We start from the raw sequence: 20,004 nt of genomic DNA, 5'->3' as shown, positions 1-20,004 counted from the left end.
TCCTCAGTGTCTAGCACAGAGTTGGATCTTAAATCTAAAGGTAAGTCAGAACCCCCTGAAGGCAATAGTATTTCATTTATATTTTTGTATCCCCAAGTACATATTAGACTCTTAATAACTGATTGCTGATTTATTATTAACAAATGTTAGGAAGGCACAGATATGTGTCTGAGGAAGACTTGAAAGTACACTGATTACATTTGTTAAATGTTAGCCGAAAACTGCTTGAGCAACAACCTATTCCCTTGATAAATAAACATCCTTATACATTCAGAAAGTTTTAGCATAGGAGAGATAGGAGGAATTTACTTGACTTATTCATATACATGGAAAGAGATGGTTCTCAAATTTGGATAATTAAACAACAGTACATTAACAGGGGAAATAGAAAGCCCAACATTTTTGCCATCTAAGGCTTTTTCTTTTTTTCTTTTTCCACCATCCAATTGGTTTTCTATCATGGCAGGTGCATTGAGGATTACAAGCTTGGTGTGGATGGGCGCTCTTGCCAGCTGGTCACTGAGACCTGCCCAGAGGGAGCTGAATGTGGGGAAAGCCGGGAGCTTTCCATGAACCAGACTCTGTTTGGGGAGATATTCTTTGGCTACAACAATCACTCCAAGGAAGTAGCACCTGGACAGGTGCTGAAAGGAACATTCAGGTGAATCCCATGGGTTGCCAAGGGCAATTATGTCATCTGTGTCTGGAGAATAAAAACCTATCATACAGTCTGAAGATGGTAAGGTGATGATGCCTAGAAGCAGAGGAATGGGTCAGGTAAATGGTCTGTTCTATCAGAAATGACCCTTCTAACTGAGGGCACTTAAATAGGAAGGGGTTTTGTTGCTTTTTCTTTTTTTTTTAATTCACAAACATGTTTTCTTAATTTTTAAAATTTTAATTGATTAATGTAGAGCATTTTTTGAGGATTACAAAAAAAATCATCTTCTCTCCCCCCCCCCCCATATCCAATGCACAATTCCACTGGATTTTACAGGTTTTGTTGCTTTTTAAACATCTTCTGCTCTCTGTCCCTTCCTAAATTTCCCCAAATCTATCTCTTCACTTTTCACAGGGCTCCCCTTCTTTCATCAACACTGAGACAATTTGGCTGGGAATTTGACAAAGTATTCCAAAGGAGAGTTTGCCCCTTAGGTCTGAAGAGAAATATGTGCCAAAGGAGTGTGCTTGCCACAGTGCCTGCAAATAAATCTTTGACCTCTTCCTCTTTCCAGGCAGAACAACTTTGCTAGAGGCTTAGATCAACAGTTACCAGATGGCCTTGTGGTGGCCACTGTGCCCCTGGAGAATCAGTGCCTAGAAGAAATCTCAGAGCCCACACCAGATCCAGAGTTCCTGACTGGTAAGAGATTGGGGACCCTGGACCAATTTGAATGAAGAGAGATACTAACATGGCTACCAATATTAGAAGTGTTACTATTGGTTAATGTTAATTGGAAGAACAGGATCTCAATCTAGAATTTCTTTTTTTTTCTTAAACCCTTACCTTCCGTCTTGGAGTCAATGCTGTGTATTGTCTCCAAGGCAGAAGAGTGGTAAAGGCTAGGCAATGGGGGTCAAGTGACTTGCCCAGGGTCACACATCTGGGAAGTGTCTGAGGCCAGATTTAAACCTGGGACCTCCCATCTCTAGGCCTGGCTCTCAATCCACTGAGCTACCCAGCTGCCCCTCAATCTAGAATTTCAATGGTGTAGGGATATGAGGTAGATGATCTCTCTCTATTTTAGTAGATTAACAATATCTCTGTAATTTATAGTCTTAGGGAATTCTGTGAGAAATTAACCAGGAGGTGTCAGGAATTGAATTTGAACTCAGATCTTCCTGACTTCAAGCTTATCTCTATAAATTTTGCCAAGTTGCTATTATTATTATCATTATCACTATTATTAGTGGTAGTAGCATAGTAGTAGTAGTAGTAGTAGTATTTGCAGCAGTGGCAGCAAAATATGGATCCTAGTACCTGTTCTTACTTGTCTTACTGGGATGCCCTGAAGGGAAGTGAGATGATAAAAGGTATGGAAGATAGGAAATAGAAAGGACTTTAGATCTCTTCCAGCTCCACTGATTTATTTCACAATTGAGGAAACTTAATAGACAAAGGTGTGAAACAACTTATCCATGGTTTCCTAGAGAGATAGTGATAAGAGTTGAGTCTAAAACCTGTGCTTTTCTGAGTGCTTTGCAGTAGAAGGGACATTTTTCTCTCCTTAGAGGAAAAAAAAAAGGGACAGTTGAGCCATGTCACAGGTGGATTGCTTATGTGTTCCCTTGCAAAGGGTCATTTGAAGTTGCTAACTAGAAACCCTTCTGGTCATCAGGAGCCAGAAGTAGTAGAAGGCTTCTCTCCATTCCCATAAGCCTAACTTTAAAATGCTCTTTAAATGAGTTTTCTTAGGCATTATGGGATAGTAGAAATGAGATTTTGGTGTCATTAGACTTCAGATAAAGTCATAGATCTATCATATTCTAGCTGTGACACCATATCACTTTGCCTTCTTGGAGCCTAGTTCCAACATTTATAAAGAGAGAGGGTTTGACTAGATGACCACTAAGGTCTTTTCTTATTCTAAAATTCTATGGCTTTATTGTTCTTCACACAATTGTCTGTTATTCTGAGCCGAAGGGTATGATTCTGGGACCAGGACGTGAATATAGCTAACTCTCAGATTCCAAGCATAGTCGTAGTCTCTGAGGTTTCTAAGACTTAGGTGAGCAATTAGGTGGGTCTGAGAGTCAATATTATGATTAAATAATGGGACCATTCAAATAATCAATTGAGTTTTGTCTTGAAATACAGTTTTATTTGGTAAGAAGAAATCCAGAGGATTTAGATGGGGATGGAGGAAGGGAAAGAGAGAGACAGACAGAGACAGACACAGAGAAAGACAGACATAGAGAGAGATTATAAAAATAGAAAGATTTTTGAGAGACAGCAATAAACAAAAGAGAAAGAGTTAGACACATAAAGTGAGATAAAGAAACAGAGAGAAAGATATAGAGAAAGAAAAGGAGAGGGAGAAAAAGAAGGAAGGAAATTGAGAAGAGGAGAAAGAAAAAGAAAAAGCATTAAAGAAAGAGGAGGGGAGAGAGTACAGAGAAGAGAAAGAGAATGGAGAGAGGATGAACAGGAGAGAGAGAAGGAGAAATGCATGGAGTAAGAAAGAAAGATGACAGAATCAGAAGGACAAAAGAAAAAGGAAAAAACAGCAAATAAGGAACGACAGAGAAAGGGGATGGAGAGAGAGGAGAAACAAAGAGACACAGAGAGGGAGGGAACAAGAGGGAGAGAAGAGACTGAACATTCTTTGCTGCATGTTAACAGCAGGGTAGGTCTCCTTTCAGTTATCTTCCCTTTGAAACATCATCCCCAAACTCAGGAAATTAAAATCTAGTGCCTGGGAATATCTCTATAACTTCACTCATGGCCCCACAGGGTCTTATTAACTTGTTACCACAACATTTTGCTGAGAGTAGATTACTGATGCTTTGTATTTCCTCCTTCTGAAGGAAGGTGTGAAGTGGCATCTAATAATAATGTAAATTCTACACAGCTCATAGGCAGCTGAGCTTTTGTATAAAGCATCATCTAAAAAAAGTGCTTTAGCCACCAGGATACAACCAAAATAGGCTTGTCTCTGGACTACGAGGACATAGGTTCAAATCCAACATCTGACATGTGACCTACTTGTGTAAGCTTAGGCAAAATATTTAGCCTCTCTATGTTTCAGTTCTTTATTTTTTAATCTGTAAAATGAGGAAGGGGTGGACTCCAAGATCCTTTTCAGCTATAGATATATGAGCCAATGATCCCAGATTCTTTCTTTCACTGTAGAAAGAGATTGAATTGCTGCCCCAAGAAGACACATAAGAGCTCTGGGGGATATAGCTTTTCCCTAAAGCTTTCTGAAAGAGAAAAAAAAAGTGAAGGAAATTGTGAACATTCAGAAGTAGAAGGGTCTTGTCATACCTGGAAATAAGGAGAGACTTCTTCCATGTTTGAGATCCCAAAAGTAGAATGCCTTCCCCTAACCACTAGGGTTTCCCCTACTGTGAGAGCTTATTGGCTATAAGGACAGAATAATGTCTAAATGGGAATCTTTCATTTTCGTCATCTTAAGGTAAGCCTAACTTAAGCCCAGTGTATTTACCACAGAGGGAGGGAGTTAGTGAGGCATCAGGAAACCTTCTTCACTGGAATACTTCCATTAACTGAAACGCCAAAGGAAATAACCTGGTTTTTATTCTAGCTTGTAACCCACTTATAAGTGCAGGAACAAAAAAGAATAAGAATTGACCAGAGATCTTTTATCAAGGCTTACTTTGGAGACTCTAGGCAAGGAGATCTGAGCAAATAGCTTTCACCTAGAGAGATTTCGGCTGACAGTAAGAGGCAATGTTATATATGCAGATAGCTCAAGATTGGGAGTTTAAAGACACAAGTTCTTGGACCTAATTAAACAATGATTAAGGGACAGGTAGCTGGATAGATTGAGAGCCAGGACTGGAGATGAGAGGCTCAGTGTTCAAATCTTGCCTCAGACACTTCTTAGCTATGTGACCCTGACCAAGTCACTTAATGCCAATTGCCCACCCCATACCAACCCTTCTACCCTGGAACCAACATTTAGTAAAAATTCTAAGAAAGAAGGTAAGAGTTAAAAAAAAAAGAACATTTAACTGTGTGATGATGGACAATCTACTTCCCATTCTAAGCCTGAGTTTCTTTGTCTGTAAAAAGAGGGATATGAGATGATCTCTAAAGTGCTTTTCATTCCTAATGGCCCATGGTGTTATGATAATCTTCCATGGTTTTTCTTCTTCCTCTACCAGCTACCTACTGTCCTCAGACAATCTGTTCAAAGCAAATAGGTTGTTTAATTAGAACTTTCTTAGATGGGAAAAAGGCCATGGATTCAACTCTAGTTGGGGAGGGAAATTGCAAGCCCAATCAAGAAAATAGTATGGCTGACCTTTGGATATAGAAAGGGAGTCAGGGTAGCCTGTGCTGGGAAAGCATAGGAAGGGTTGCTATTAAACATTCCACATAAGCACTGAGGTACCATGTAATGTTGCTCATGTTTGCCCTTAAGTCATAAGACTTTTGTGAATGCAGAGTGAGAACATTCAAGGAGAGGAATGGGAAAAGCTGAAGAGGACCTCTTTCTTGGAATGAAGCAAGGGCATGATAATGGTCTGGGCTTGCTAGGTATTTATTTCCCTTTCTGTGCACACACTTTGATCTACTGATCCAGGAATACCTATCCAGGGTAAATAATTTCAATTCAATGTGCCCTATGGCCATGTCAACAAGGTGCTTTAAGGTAGGAGCTAAAAGGAATCTTGTAGGTTACTTATTATAAAAAAAATGAGTCCAATACTCATTTTTTTTAGCTCATGAGGAGATTGAGATTCAAAGAAGTTGAGGCTTATCCACAGTCCCAAAGTTAGAGATGGAAGATCCAGGATTTGATCCTGAGACCTCTCTTCAAATCTAGCACTCATTTCATCATACCAAGCTATCTCTCCACCTCGCTACCATTTTATGACATATCAGTGTTGAGTGGGTCTCCATTGATTCAAAAACCATATTTTCTTGATACTTAGCATTAGCTTTTGGGGTGTGATAAAGGTCCTGAAGAACTCCCCTTGTCACAGCCCAGACTGTTATTGAGTTTTTAATTCACTAAAACCCTGCAGAATAACTGTAGTAGAGGAGCTGATTGAGTGAGAATACAGAAATTCATCTCTATTTGATTTCTTGTTTTTCAATTTGGCCCATCATTTTTGCCTGTAAAATGCTCTTTAGATAATGAATGCCCTTCTCAACTTCATGCCATCTGTAAATCTGACATAATTTGACCTTACAAGAGAAGGTGTAGATCTCTGAAGCTCTTTATGGTAGGTTGGGATGAAGGAAGAAGAGAAGAAGGCCCGGGAGGTAGAAAAGACTGATCCACCAGCACGTCTTGTTCATAGCTTGTAGCTCTATTGCCCATGCTTTCAAAAATATCCTCCCCACCTCTCCACAGCTGTCCTGAGGGGCCATCCTGGCTGTCAGTTTGGCAAACATTGCTATTGTGCATTAGCGTGAATTTGGAAATGGTACAGCAGAGGTAGAGAGTATTAAAGACAGATTTTCCATTAAGTCTGCACACCTATTCTTAATTCAGGCGTAGGTGGAAGCAAAAACACTTACCCAGAGGAGATCTCTTGTATGAAACTGGCTCATTCAGAAATGTCTCCACTTCCTCACTCTCCCTCTCCACCTCTACAAAGGACACTAAACTTGTCCAAGTGTCTTGACAAACAACGTTAGTGAGGTTCTGAATTTCAAGGCACATAGACAAAGTCACCCATTTATTTGTTTAAACCAGCTTTTGTCAAATAATATGCTCAGCCTGAAATTGCAGATTTAAAAATAACCCTGTGTTTTTAAAGCTATAGAAATATCACCTTTTAGCAGGCATGGCACAACATTTTACAGGCATCAAAAGTTATGTAACTCTTTTCTTGACTCTGATGTATCATAAATGTGCCAGGAGGGTTTGTTGTTGAGCATTTAAATAATTGAACTCTGTTTTTCCATGATTGCTGTAAGAATGTGAGCCACCATCATTTTTCTTATTTTTTTCTCCGTCTCTCTCTTGTCTCCCACCCGTACTCCTTCCTTTTGCCAAACTAAAGTGTAAGAAGCCAAATTGTGGCACAGTAAGAGAGAAAGGGCTAAACTAGGAGTCTGGAGAGCTGGCTTTGCCAATAACAGATGCTGCATGACCATGGAATGATCCATTTCCCTTTTCTGAGACTCCATGTCCTTATTGGTGAAATAAAAGGATTGGACCACATTCCCAACCATATCCCCTTCGACCCATGTAATCATGCAATTGTTTTCCTTCTGTGTTTCTGCTCCCACAGTTTTTCCTCTGAATGTGGATAGTGTTCTCTTTTGTAAATCCCTCCAAGATGTTCAGGATCACTGCATTGCCACTAATGGAGAAGTCCATTATAACCGATTGTACCGCAATGTATCAGTCTCTGTGTATAATGTTCTCCTAGTTCTGCTCCTCTCACTCTGCATCAATTCCTGGAGGTTGTTCCAGTCTCCATGGAACTCCTCCACTTTATTATTCCTTTTAGCAAAATAGTATTCCATCACCAACATATACCACAATTTGTTCAGCCATTCACCAATTGGAGGGCATCCCCTCGTTTTCCAATTTTTTGCCACCACAAAGAGCGCAGCTATTAATATTTTTGTACATGTCTTTTTCCTTATTATCTCTTTGAAGTACAAACCCAGCAGTGCTCTGACTGGATCAAAGGGCAGACAGTCTTTTAACCCCCTTTGGGCATAGTTCCAAATTGCCTTCCACAATGGTTGGATCAATTCACAACTCCACCAGCAATGCATAATGTCCTGACTTTGCCACATCCCCTCCATCATTCATTACTTTTCTTTGCTGTCATATTATCCAATCTGCTAGGTGTGAGGTGATACCTTAGAGTTGTTTTGATTTGCATCTCTCTGATTATAAGAGATTTAGAACACTTTTTCATGTGTTTATTAATAGTTTTGATTTCTTTGGCTGAAAACTGCCTGTTTATATCCCTTGCCCATTTATACATTGGAGAATAGCTTGGTTTTTTGTACAATTGGTTTATCTCTTTATAAGTTTCAGTAATTACACCTTTGTCACAAAAACCTTTGGTTTTTGTAATGAAGATTGTTTCCCAATTTGTTGCTTCCCTTCTAATTTTGGAAGCATTAGTTTTGCTTGTATATAAACTTTTTAATTTGATGTAATCAAAATTATTGATTTTATATTTTGTGATTTTTTTCTAGCTCTTGCTTGGTTTTAAAGTCTTTCCTTTCCCAAAGATCTGACAAGTGTACTATTCTGTGTTTGCCTAATTTGCTTATAGTTTCCTTCTTTATATTCAGGTCATTCACCCATTCCGAGTTTATCTTGGGGTAGGGTGTGAGATGTTGATCCAAACCTAATCTCTCCCATACTGTCTTCCAATGTTCCCAGCAGTTTTTATCAAATAGTGGGTTTTGGTCCCCAAAACTGGGATCTTTGGGTTTATCATAGACTGTCTTGCTGAGGTCATTTACCCCAGGTCTATTCCACTGATCCTCCTTTCTGTCTCTTAGCCAGTACCAAATTGTTTTGCTGACCTTTCCTTTATAGTATAGTTTGAGAACTGGGACTGCAAGTCCTCCTTCCTTTGCATTTTTTTTCATTATTTCTCTGGATATCCTTGATCTTTTGTTCTTCAAAATAAACTTTGTTATGGTTTTTTTTTTCTAATTCAGTAAAAAAAGTTTTTTGGTAGTTCAATGGGTATGACACTAAATAAGTAAATTAATTTGAGCAGGATTGTCATTTTTATCATATTAGCTCATCCTACCTATGAGCAATCAATGTTTTCCCAATTATTTAGATCTAGTTTTAATTGTGTGGAGTGTTTTATACTTGTGTTTATATAGTTCCTGTGTTTTTCTTGGCAGATAGATTCCTTTGTATTTTCTATTGTCTAGGGTGATTTTAAATGGAATTTCTCTTTCTAATTCTTGCTGCTGAAATGGGTTGGAGATATATACAAATGCTGATGACTTATGTGGGTTTATTTTGTATCCTGCAACTTTGCTAAAGTTGTTGATTATTTTGATTAGCTTTTTGGTTGATTCTCTAGGATTCTTTAAGTAGACCACCATATCATCTGCAAACAGTGATAGCTTGGTCTCCTCACTGCCAATTTTAATACCTTCAATTTCTTTTTCTTCTCTAATTACTACTGCTAGTGTTTTTAGTACAATTTTAAATAATAGAGGTGATAATGGGCATCCTTGTTTCACTCCTGTTCTTAATGGGAAGTCTTCTAGTTTATCCCCATTGCAGATGATGTTTGCTGATGGTTTTAGATATATATTGTTTATTGTTTTTAGGAAAGGCGTTTCTATTCCTATACTTTCTAGTGTTTTCAATAGGAATGGGTGTTGTATTTTATCAAAGGCTTTTTCTGCATCTTTTGGGATAATCATGTGATTTTTGTTGGTTTGCTTGTTGATATGGACAATTATGTGCTTGGTTTTCCTAGTATTGAACCATCCTTGCATTCCTGGTATGAATTCTACCTAGTCATAGTGAATGACCCTTGTGTTCACTTGCTGGAGTCTTTTTGCTAGTATCCTATTTAAGATTTTTGCATTGATATTCATTAAGGAGATTGGTCTATAGTTTTCTTTCTCTGTTTTTGACTTGCCCGGCTTTGGGATCAGTACCATGTTTGTGTCGTAAAATGAATTTGGTAGAACTCCTTTGTTTATTCTGTCAAATAGTTTGTATGATTTTGGGATTAGTTGTTCTTTGAATGTTTGATAGAATTCATTTGTGAATCCATTTGGACCTGGGGATTTTTTCTTAGGGAGTTCTTTGATGGCTTGTTCAATTTCTTTTTCTGATATGGGGTTGTTTAGGTTATCTATTTCTTCCTCTGTTAGTCTAGGCAATTTATATTTTTGTAAGTATTCATCCATATCACCTAGATTGCCATATTTGTTGCCATATAATTGGGCATAATAGTTTTTAATGATTGCCTTAATTACCTCTTCACTAGAGGTGAGGTCTCCCTTTTCATCTTGGATACTGTCAATTTGGTTTTCTTCTTTCCTTTTTAAAAATTAGACTGACCAGTCCTTTGTCTATTTCATTTGTCTTTTCAAAGCACCAGCTTCTAATCTTATTCATTAAATCAATAGTCTTTGACTTTCAATTTTATTAATTTCTCCTATGATTTTTAAGATCTCCAATTTAGTCTTCATCTGAGGATTTTTAATTTGTTTACTTCTAGTTTTCTAATTTGCATGCCCAATTCATTGACCTCTGCCCTCCCTAATTTGTTAATATATGAACTCAAAGATATAAATTTCCTCCTGAGTACTGCTTTGGCTGCATCCCATAGGTTTTGAAAGGATGTCTCATCATTGTCATTTTCTTCAATGAAATTATTAATTGTTTCTATTATTTGTTCTTTAACTGGTTTTGGAGAAACATATTGTTTAATTTCTAATTAATTTTTGATTTACCTCTCCATGTACCCTTACTATTTATTATTTCCATTGCATTGTGATCTGGGAAGGTTGAATTTATTATTTCTGATCTTTTGCACTTGTTTGCAATGTTTTTTTTGCCCTAATACATGGTCAATTTTTGTGAATGTATCATGTGCTGCTGAAAATAAGGTGTATTCCTTTTTCTCCCTATTTATTTTTCTCCACATATATACTAACTAATTTTTCTAAGATTTCATTTACTTCCCCTGCCTCTTTCTTATTTATTTTTTGGTTTGATTCATCTAGTTCGGATAGAGGAAGGTTCAGCACTAGTATAGTTTTTCTATCTATTTCATCCTTGAGCTCCTCTAGTTTCTCCTTTAGAAATTTGGATGCTATTCCATTTGGTGCATATATGTTGAGTACAGATATTTCCTCATTGTCTATACTGCTTTTTATCAGGATGTAATTATCTTCCCTATCTCTTTTAACTAGATTTATTTTTACTTTGTCTTTGTCAGATATCATGATTGTGACTCTTGACTTCTTTTTATCAATTGATGCCCAATAGATTTGGCATCAGTTGATGCCCAATAGATTTGGCTCCTCCTCTTACTTTCACCCTATGCATATCTACCTTCCTCATGTGTATTTCTTGTAGAAAGCATATGGTAGGGTTTTGGATTCTAATCCACTCTGCTATTCATTCACATTCAGAGTTATGATTACCAGCTGTGTATTTCCCAGCATTTTGATTTCTACTACTAGTCCTGCCTTTTCTTCTTTCACTATTTCCTTCTACACCAATGCTTGTTTATAATCAATCCCCCTAGTTCCCACCCTTATTTTACTTCCCTTTCTACTCCCTCCCTTCTTATTCCCCACCTCATTTTCTTTGCAGTCTTTTTATAACTACCACCCCACCGTGCTTCCCTCCCCACCAGTCTGTTTGTTACCCTTCTTCTTCTCTATAGGGCACAAATCTATTCTCTTTCCCAATGGATTGGATTGTTCTTCCCTCTTTGGGTCAATTTCAATGCATGTAACAGTTGAGTATTTCCTATCTCCAAACTCTTTACCCTTTCAGTTTATTGATGTTTTCCCCCCTTCCTCCATGAGCTTCTTTGTGACATATAAATTTACCTCCTTTTGTTTCTTTTCCTATTTCTCTTAGTATTAACCTCTTTTTTTTGGCTCTAGTTGTATATATATATATATATATATATATATATTCATATATATATGTATATGTATTTATGCATACATATATCTATATACCTATTTATGTCTTGTCATTTCATCCTATACAGTTTGTCACTGTTCCCCCTAAGTGTAATTCTTCTAGATGCCCAGGTGATAATAACAATTTTTAAGAGTTACCAATGACCTCTTTTCTTATAGGGATACATATCATTTTAACTTATTGAGTCTCTTTAAAAAAAGGGTTTTTGGGGTTTGGTTTTTTTCCCTCTTTTTTAATCACCTTTTTTGATGATTCTCTTGAGTTCTGTGCTTTGGCATCAAATTTTCTCTTCAGGTCTGGGCTTTTCTTTACAAATTCTTACAATTCTTCTATTTTGTTGAGTGACCCTACTTTCTCCTGTAAGAATATTGTCAGTTTTGCTGGGTAGTTGATTCTTGGTTGTAGATCTTCTTTCCTAGGTTTCCAGAATATCATATTCCATGCTTTTCGTTCCTTCAGTGTAGATCCAGCCTGATCCTGTGTTATCCTCACTGTGGTTGCATGGTATCTGAATGACTTCTCTTTGACAGCTTGTAATATTTCTTCTTTGGTCTGATAGTTCTTGAATTTGGCTATAACACTCCTGGGTGTTGTCAGTTGGGGATTAAGTACAGGAGGTGATCTGTGGATTCTTTCAATCTCCACTTTTCCCTCTTGTTCTAGAATATCGGGGCAGTTTTCTTGGATACTTTCCTTTAGTATTATGTCCAGGCTTTTTCTTTTGACATGGTCTTCTGATAGACCAAAGATTCTTAAATTGTCTCTCCTCGAACAGTTTTCTAAATCTTCTGTTTTGTGAATGAGATGCTTCATATTTTCCTCAATTTCTTCATTCTTTTGGTTTTGTTTTATAGTGTCCTGATGGCTTGTGAGGTCACTTAATTCTAGTTGTTGTATTCTGGTTCTTAAATACTGGATTTCATCCCTGGCTTGTTGGTCATCCTTCTCATTCTGGTCTGATTTTCTTTGTAGGTCATCTTTCATTCTCTTTACCTCATCTCTCATCTCCTTTTCCTCATCTTTCATCTTCTTTGTCTCATCTTTAATCTACTTTGCCTCATTTTCAAACTGGTTGATTTTGACTTTCAAGACACTATTTTCTGTTTCCAGATGACTTATCTTAGTTTTTAAGTTCTTTTCTGAATTGGCTTGAGCCTCTCTTACTTGTGTTTTGAATTGCAATTTGAGTTCTTTCAAAGCCTTTATCCAATTCGCTGGTATTTCTGATTAATTGTTTGATGATCCCTTCTCCTCTGTTCCATTTGCTCTTTGTTCGTTCCCTGTATTGAAGCTGTAGATTGTAATTTTTTTTTCTTTTTCTGTTGTTTATTGATATTTACCCCTTTTTTACTCCCTGTATTTGTCTGTGCTCTTGCTCCTCTCATTTTTTTTTTGTTTTGGGGTTTTCTGACAGTCTCCCCTCTTGGAGCTTTTCCAGGAGATCTCTGAGTGCAGTCTGTGGTGGAGGGGTGTTGGAGTTTGAGCTTCCCTGTCCTCTGGAGGCTTTTGATTGGATTAAGGTCCAGCAGTTTGTGAGGTGAGAGAGGGGTGTTGGACCTTGGGCTTCCCTGACCTCTGAAGACTTTTGATGGGATTAATTTCAGCTAGGTTGGGCTGGATGTGCTCTGAGGCCAAAATCTCCTGGAATGCTGGAGCAATATGGTGGGTCTCCACCACCAGGCTGCCCACTCTGCACTCCCTCTCCAGCTCCTTCCCCACCACCTGTGTTTGATGCTCTGATCCTGGCATAGCCCTGCCCACAAGGTACACCCTCCAGACCAGTGCCTTTGTCTGCCCAGAGGTTCCTGCTGATGGAGGCTTAGCACTCTAGGTGGGAGGAGTAAGGGTCCTGGGACCTTCCTTCTGCCTTCCCCTTAAACCCAAGTGTTCTTGAATTCTGCCTTTTGGGGGGCATACCTTTTCAATAAGTCCAGCAGGAGGGTTCCTTGGCTCTGTATTGTTGTTAGCTTTGATTTTTCAGTACCCAGGAGCATTTAGTTTGTAATTGGTAAGGAAGGGTATTCAGAGGTCTGATCTTTTGCTGCTTCTACACTGCCATCTTCACTCTGCCTCCTCCTCTTTTTCTTATTGTTAAAAAAACAACCATTAACTGATATAGCATTGTTTCAAAGTAATTTTATGGAAATTATCTTACTTCTTTCTCCTTCCCTTCTAATAACTCTGTGAAGTAGGCAGGGTGCATACTAATATTCCCATTTTATGGAAAAGGAAACAAACCCAGATTACATGGCAGTCACAAGTACAGTAACCCAGTTTTTCAGAGTCCAGGTCCAGTGGTCTTTTTCATTAGATAGAACATGACAGTTCTGCAGTGCAAGACCAGTAGGGATTAAGTGGCAGGGAAAATCCCAAATAGGGCTGAGCCCAGAGACTAAGATTGGGTCTGGACTGTGGCTAAGAGTTTGACCAGTCCAATTCTTTGCAAAATTGTATCTTCTCAAGCTTTTATTTTGTATGGCTTTATTAATTAGTTAGCAACTGCTGGGTGTTAGAGTAGTTGGAATTCTGGGATTCATGTTAGGAGAATATGAGTTTAATTCTTGTGCCACACATTTAGTAACTGAGTGACTCTGGATAAGATATTTAACCTCTGTCTACCTTAGTTTCTTTATCTGTGAGGTGGGCTTCATACTAACATTCAATTCACAAGGTTGTTGTAAGGATCTTAGGAGATAACATGTAAAGTGTTTTGCAAACCTCAAAGGACCACATAAATGCTAATGTATTCTGAACCTTTTTAGTTTCATTGTTATCTCTAGAATTTAAATTGCTGAGTATATTTCTTCTGGAGTATTCAGAGGATAGATAACATGTAGGTAGAAGATTCTGCAAGGGACTCCAAGGATAAATTCATTCTGGATTTCATCCTGGATGTATTCCTAAATATTCAGAAAGAAGAGGCATGATGAGACCTACATAAACATCTGAGCAGAAAGGAAAATGCCTTGGGCTTGGACTTGGAAGACTTGGGTTTGGGGCATGGTTCTGATGCTTACCTGGGACCCTGGGGAAATTATTTAATTTCCCTGAATTGTAGTTTTCCCATCAGTAAAATGGGAGTGAGGATCCTCTTCATTGCCTAACTCACAGAGTTGCTTTGGGTGGGAAAAAAGTTCCCTATAAACCCTACATATAATAGAAATATGAGTAAATGGAATAATAACAGTAGGCATGTAGTGCATATCTCATTTGATCCTCACAAAAACCTTGGGAGAGCAGTGCTATTATTAACCCTATTTTACATTTGAGGGAACTGAGGCCGACAGTTGTTAAGTGACCTGCCCAGGGTCACACAACCAGTAAGTGTCTGAGTCTATATTTGAAACCAAGTCTTCTTGAGTTCCAGGCAAGCTCTCTATCCACTGGCCCACCTGAGGGGCACTATGATATAGTGGAAAGAAGGCTAATCAGGTAGACAAAAGATCTATGGTTCAAGACTTGCTGCTATCACAAACTAACTGTGACCTTGAGCAATGAAATCTCAGGGAAGTTTCTAAGGCTACAAATTGCAAACAAGTCACCAATCTGTATTGGCATAGGGAATTCCCATTTCCAGAAGTTCCTTATACTAAGGAAACAATGGACCCCAAACAAAATTCTCTAGAAGTCTATCTGTTATCACTATCTATCATCTATGAATCTATCCATTTATAATCTATCCATCTATCACCTATCTATATAAATATCATCTATTCTTCTATCTGTATATCTATCATCAATCCATTTGTCCATCAGGTATAAATCTATCTATATATCTGGATATTCTCTTTAACCTCATATCTATATCAATAATGCTATCTATACACACACACATGCACCTTTTCTTTGTATATTGTTATCTTATATCTCTGATAAAGTATGAGCTCCTTAGGACAGAGGCTAGTTTATTTTTGTGCCCCAACACCTAGAATACTGCCTGGAGCATAATATGCCCTTAAATGTTTGTTGATTGATTGATTGATTGACTGATTTGGAAAAAATAAATAAGATCATGTGGAAATCCAAACTTTGAACGATGGACTGTGTGCCATAAATTCTCAGTACATTCTCTTTGAGACTATGGGTTCATTTTAAAGGAATTAAAGCAAATAGCCCTATGTTTAAAAAGACTGGATATGGGCATTAGGGAGGGTGGCAGAATGTCCCATAGACCATCTTCTAACTTAGATCATATGTTCTCCCTTGTTCCTAGGAATGGTGAACTTTAGTGAAGTGTCTGGATACCCTCTACTACAACACTGGAAAGTCCGTTCTGTGATGTACCATATCAGACTCAACCAAGCCACCATTTCCCAAGGTGAGTATCATAGAGCAGGGACCTGGGGTACAGGATGACTGAAAAAAGACTTTACAGCATTTATGTTAGCAACTCTTCTCCTCTCAGGTGTGAGAAATTAATGTTTGTAAGGCAGAGTAGTGTAAGAGCTAAATTAAAGTCTGATAACAGATTTTAATTATACAGTAGCAATGACTTAATATGTAACCTGAGTCTTATGAATAATATGTTCATTTTATTTATTTGTTTGTTTATTTGTTCATTCATTCATTCATTCATTCATTCATTCATTTATTTACTTATATTTATAATTTTTTAATTTTTAATTTTAATAATATTATTTGTTATAGCTTGAAATAATGTTGGAAACAAATTAGGTCCTCTAGAGATAAATAACTGAGTCCCAGCAGGCTTATTGGTTTTCCCAAGGTCACAGTCATGCAGAGAGCAAGTGGAAGAGTCAGAATTGGACTCAGACCTTCTGGTTTCTGAGCCTGTGTGCCTGTTAGGTGATTTGCTAAAAGTAATCCAATAGAATAGGCAGTAATGTAATTTCAGGCTTCCCCTTTAATACTTCTTCTTTACCAGGATTAGAAGTTTGGCTGTTATTTGTTAAGTAGTGGGGAAGCATAAAAGGATTTTTAGCAGTAGGATGATAGAGTCACATCTATTCATTAGAAATACCAATATGGCAACCTTTTATCAGAATAAAAGGAAGAGGAAAAGACTGAAGGTAGGGAGTACTAATAGGAGATTATTGTCAAAGATGAAATCAAAAAATATTGAGGAAGTACATTTGACAGGACTTGGCAACTGATTGTACATGTGAGATGAAGGAAAAAGAAGAATCAAATATGGCATCAATATGACAATCATTCATTCATACAGGAAATATTTATTAATGCTTGTATGTGAGGGTCATTGTTCTATGTGCTTCTATAGAAATTAAGATTAAATATTATATGATTTCCACCTATGTTGACCTTATAGTCTAATAGAGGGGAAGATCTGGCTGGGAGAATGGTGATACTTTTGATACTTAGAGGGAAATCAAGAATAGTAAGACTCAGGGGTAAAGTTATTTGATGAGCTTTGAGGCATACTACCTGGTGTGATATCTAAGCAGCAGTTGTACAAGGGCAGTTAGAAATGTGATCTGGGAACCTGGAAGAGAGAAGTTGTTTGAGGTGTTATCTAATAGAAATGAGACCTGAAAGCATAAACTAAGGTAGAGAATATATATATATATGTGTGTGTGTGTGTGTGTGTGTGTGTGTGTGTGTGTGTGTGTGTGTGTGTGTGTGTGTGTGTGTGTGTGTATGGACAAAGGACAGATCCTTGGGAAATGCTTAGGTTAAGGGGACAAGGAAAGGAAAAAGATTCAGCAAAGGACCCAGGAAAAGAGTAATTGGAGACTTGAATAAATCCCAAGTTGTAGTTTATAGATGGATGTTTTCCCAAATGGATTTTGACATCAAAACTTATTCTACATGATAATAGAGGTCAGAAATGTGATCACTGAAGAAGTCACAGGAAGAAAGATTTCAGTTTAGCATAAAAAAATTCTTCCAAATTACAACTCTAAAAATTGAATAGGCTGATTTGAAAGGTATCTATCATAGGATATTTTCAAACAGAGACAGTTTGATTATTATTATAAATGTCTATTAGTGTCAAAGAGTTAGATAGAACTTGAGAGGTCGTCTGGTATAAGCTACTTACTCTAGAGATGAGGAAATAAAAACCCACAAGGCAGAATTCAAACTCAAGTTTTCCAAACCCAGTGCTCTCTTCCATTGTACTACAAAATTTTGATTTAGGTGGTAATTAGGACCTTTATGTTTTATTCAAATTATAGGATTCCATGAGTCTTTTTAATTCCCAATGAGAAATCTATAGAATTAAATTCCTAATATATTCCCAGAATGAGGCCTTTTCTTTGAGGTTTATATGAGTTATAGTTAAATAATGAATGGACAGGGTGAAGATAGAGCTACTGAATTTGAAAATTATCATGTAAGGAAAAGAGAGAAGAACATGAAAGGAAGATTCCTTCCTTTCATTGCATTTGTGGGAGAAGAAAAAGCCCAATAAAGAGAGCAAAGAATTTCTGACTTGGGGGCATAAAGCCAGAAAACTTTCATGCAAACACTGGCAAAGGGACCTTAAAGTTTTGCTCAATGCCAAAGAATTATTCAGTTGAAAAGGATGAGAACATGGCCATTACTGATAAGAAGTACAGGGCCTCTTGTGGCAACTGAAAACATCTAGAAATAGATTGCCTTCTCTTCATCCTGGGCCAGTCTGGCAAGGGAGACACTGTTTCTATCTCCTGCCAGCTTCCTGATGATGAGCAGAACTGTGCATCTGAGGTTTTTAGCCAGACAATGACTGAAGAAACTACTTGGTCAACAGAGAATGGTTCATAACTCTTTCCCTTGATTCACCCCCAAAAATTAGCCATGGGGCCAGACACCTCTGTTTTCCAGTACCACATTCATCCTGCCCATGTATGTAGAACAAAAAGGAATCTTAGAAAAAGAGGGATACAGCTAGTCCAAAGGTCGGAGGCTTCTCATTATAAGAAGGTGCAATAAAGTACTGTCATTGAAAAGAATATTGAGGACTGGAGGGAATGGAACTTAGAGAGAAATGGTCCTCTGGGAGGGGAAAGGTGGGGAAAGTAGTCTCTTTTATTTTTCTCCACTTTGTACCCTTTGACAATGGTTCTCTCTTCCTCTACAGCTCTTAGCAATGCCCTCCATTCTTTGGATGGGGCTACATCACGGGGAGATTTTGTAGCATTGCTGGACCAATTTGGCAACCATTACATCCAGGAGGCTGTTTATGGCTTTGAGGAGTCCTGCTCCATCTGGTACCCAAACAAACAGGTCCAGCGGAGACTTTGGCTGGAGTATGAAGACATCAGTAAAGGTAGGAGACCTTCCAATCAGCTAGCCTTGATTGCTTTTCTAGTACATTCAACCTGGTGAAGACTAATGACCCAAATTATTTTTAAATGGAGTGATTCACCTTAGGAGACTGTTTTTTCTCTTACATTTCCAAGGTATAGGTATCAATCTAATTTTTAATGATTAATAATTATTTCAATTAATTAATTAATTAAAATATTTTATTAAAATGTAGATTAAAAATAATTAAATAATTAACAAAATATTTTAGATGCAATCAATCAGTCAATTAAAAAGTGTTTAAGTAAGCATGTCCTGGGACAAGCATGGTAAATATGTACTGGGAGCCTAACAAAGATGAAAGTAAAAGAGACTCTGCCCTCAAGGAGCTTACATTCCAATGGAAAAGATCACCTTGTGTATAAGAAAGCAACAGGTAGTAGATCTAAGATTTTATGAATAAAGGAAATTCCTTTTATCCATTGTATCTTTCTAGCCATCTATTCCATGATGAAATTCCTTCTAGCAATGTCGGTTGAGATCTTCCCAACCATATATAATCTTGGAGACTTTAACAGAGGCCTGAGAAGCTAAGAGACTTGCCCAGGATCAAACAGTCATTGGGTCTAAGATGTAGAATTTGAACCTAGGTCTTCCTGGATGCAAGGCAAGCTAGCCATGATATCATGCTATCTATCATAGTTAAGGATAAAAAGTACAAAATTTTAAATTAAATCTCTTTTTCCCATGGACATAAAGAATAATTTCAGAAGTACTTTACTCACCTCTGTTTGATCTTTAATTAGTCAAGACTATTGCTCTTTGTCAGCCTTTCTGTCATTTAATGAATGATTTGTAAATAGACACCAATGAGGTAGGTGAAATTATATTAAAGGAAGCAAATTCTTTTGGAAATTATGGGATCCTTTTATAATTGGGATAATTTAAAACTATCATATATTGAGTAGAACTTTGACAATGGCAGAACATAGAGTACTTTGCTTAGACCTGAAAGCATCATGGCCTCAAAGTTAGTTTACATGGGAAAAAATGCTTATTCCCTTATGAATACTTCCCTTTCCCAAAGTTACTAAAGACTTGAGATATCCAGGAAGAATAGACACTTGACTGCAAGCAGACCTGGGGGCTATATTATTATTTTTTTCTTCCCTGAACTAGAGCTCCCATATCCTAAATTTGACTCAAAGCTAATAGGAAATTTTGCATTGTATGTTGTACTATTGTTGGATCTCATTCAAAGTGCCTTTCTTGTCTGAGATTTATTTTGTCACTAAGGCTCTATTTTTGAAATTGTTTTATGATTTAATCCTTTAAAATGTTTCAATTGAGATCTTCTGATTTTTTATCACCTTTGTTTCCAAATATATCCCTCCTCTTCTACTCAGCAAGGGATTCCTTATAAAAAAGAATTTGTTAAAAGACAAAAAATCAGTTCCGTAAATCCAACCAGTGC

At 37.4% G+C, this 20,004-nt stretch overlaps 1 protein-coding gene across 4 annotated transcripts in view; it reads left to right on the top strand.

Moving 5' to 3' along the window:
* Positions 1-20,004, top strand: part of ASTN1 (astrotactin 1) — a 505,111-nt gene that overhangs the window by 390,316 nt on the left and 94,791 nt on the right. For all 4 annotated transcript variants that reach the window (XM_007480837.3, XM_056815583.1, XM_001373628.5 and 1 more), the window contains exons 13-16: positions 467-661; positions 1,236-1,363; positions 15,535-15,639; positions 18,364-18,552. In XM_007480837.3, coding sequence (XP_007480899.1) covers positions 467-661; positions 1,236-1,363; positions 15,535-15,639; positions 18,364-18,552 — 617 coding nt within the window. The remainder of the gene's footprint in view (positions 1-466; positions 662-1,235; positions 1,364-15,534; positions 15,640-18,363; positions 18,553-20,004) is intronic.

Source organism: Monodelphis domestica, chromosome 2 (genome assembly GCF_027887165.1).
Source record: "Monodelphis domestica isolate mMonDom1 chromosome 2, mMonDom1.pri, whole genome shotgun sequence".
Taxonomy (NCBI): Eukaryota; Metazoa; Chordata; class Mammalia; order Didelphimorphia; family Didelphidae; genus Monodelphis; species Monodelphis domestica.
This window is presented reverse-complemented; position numbering and strand designations above follow the sequence as displayed.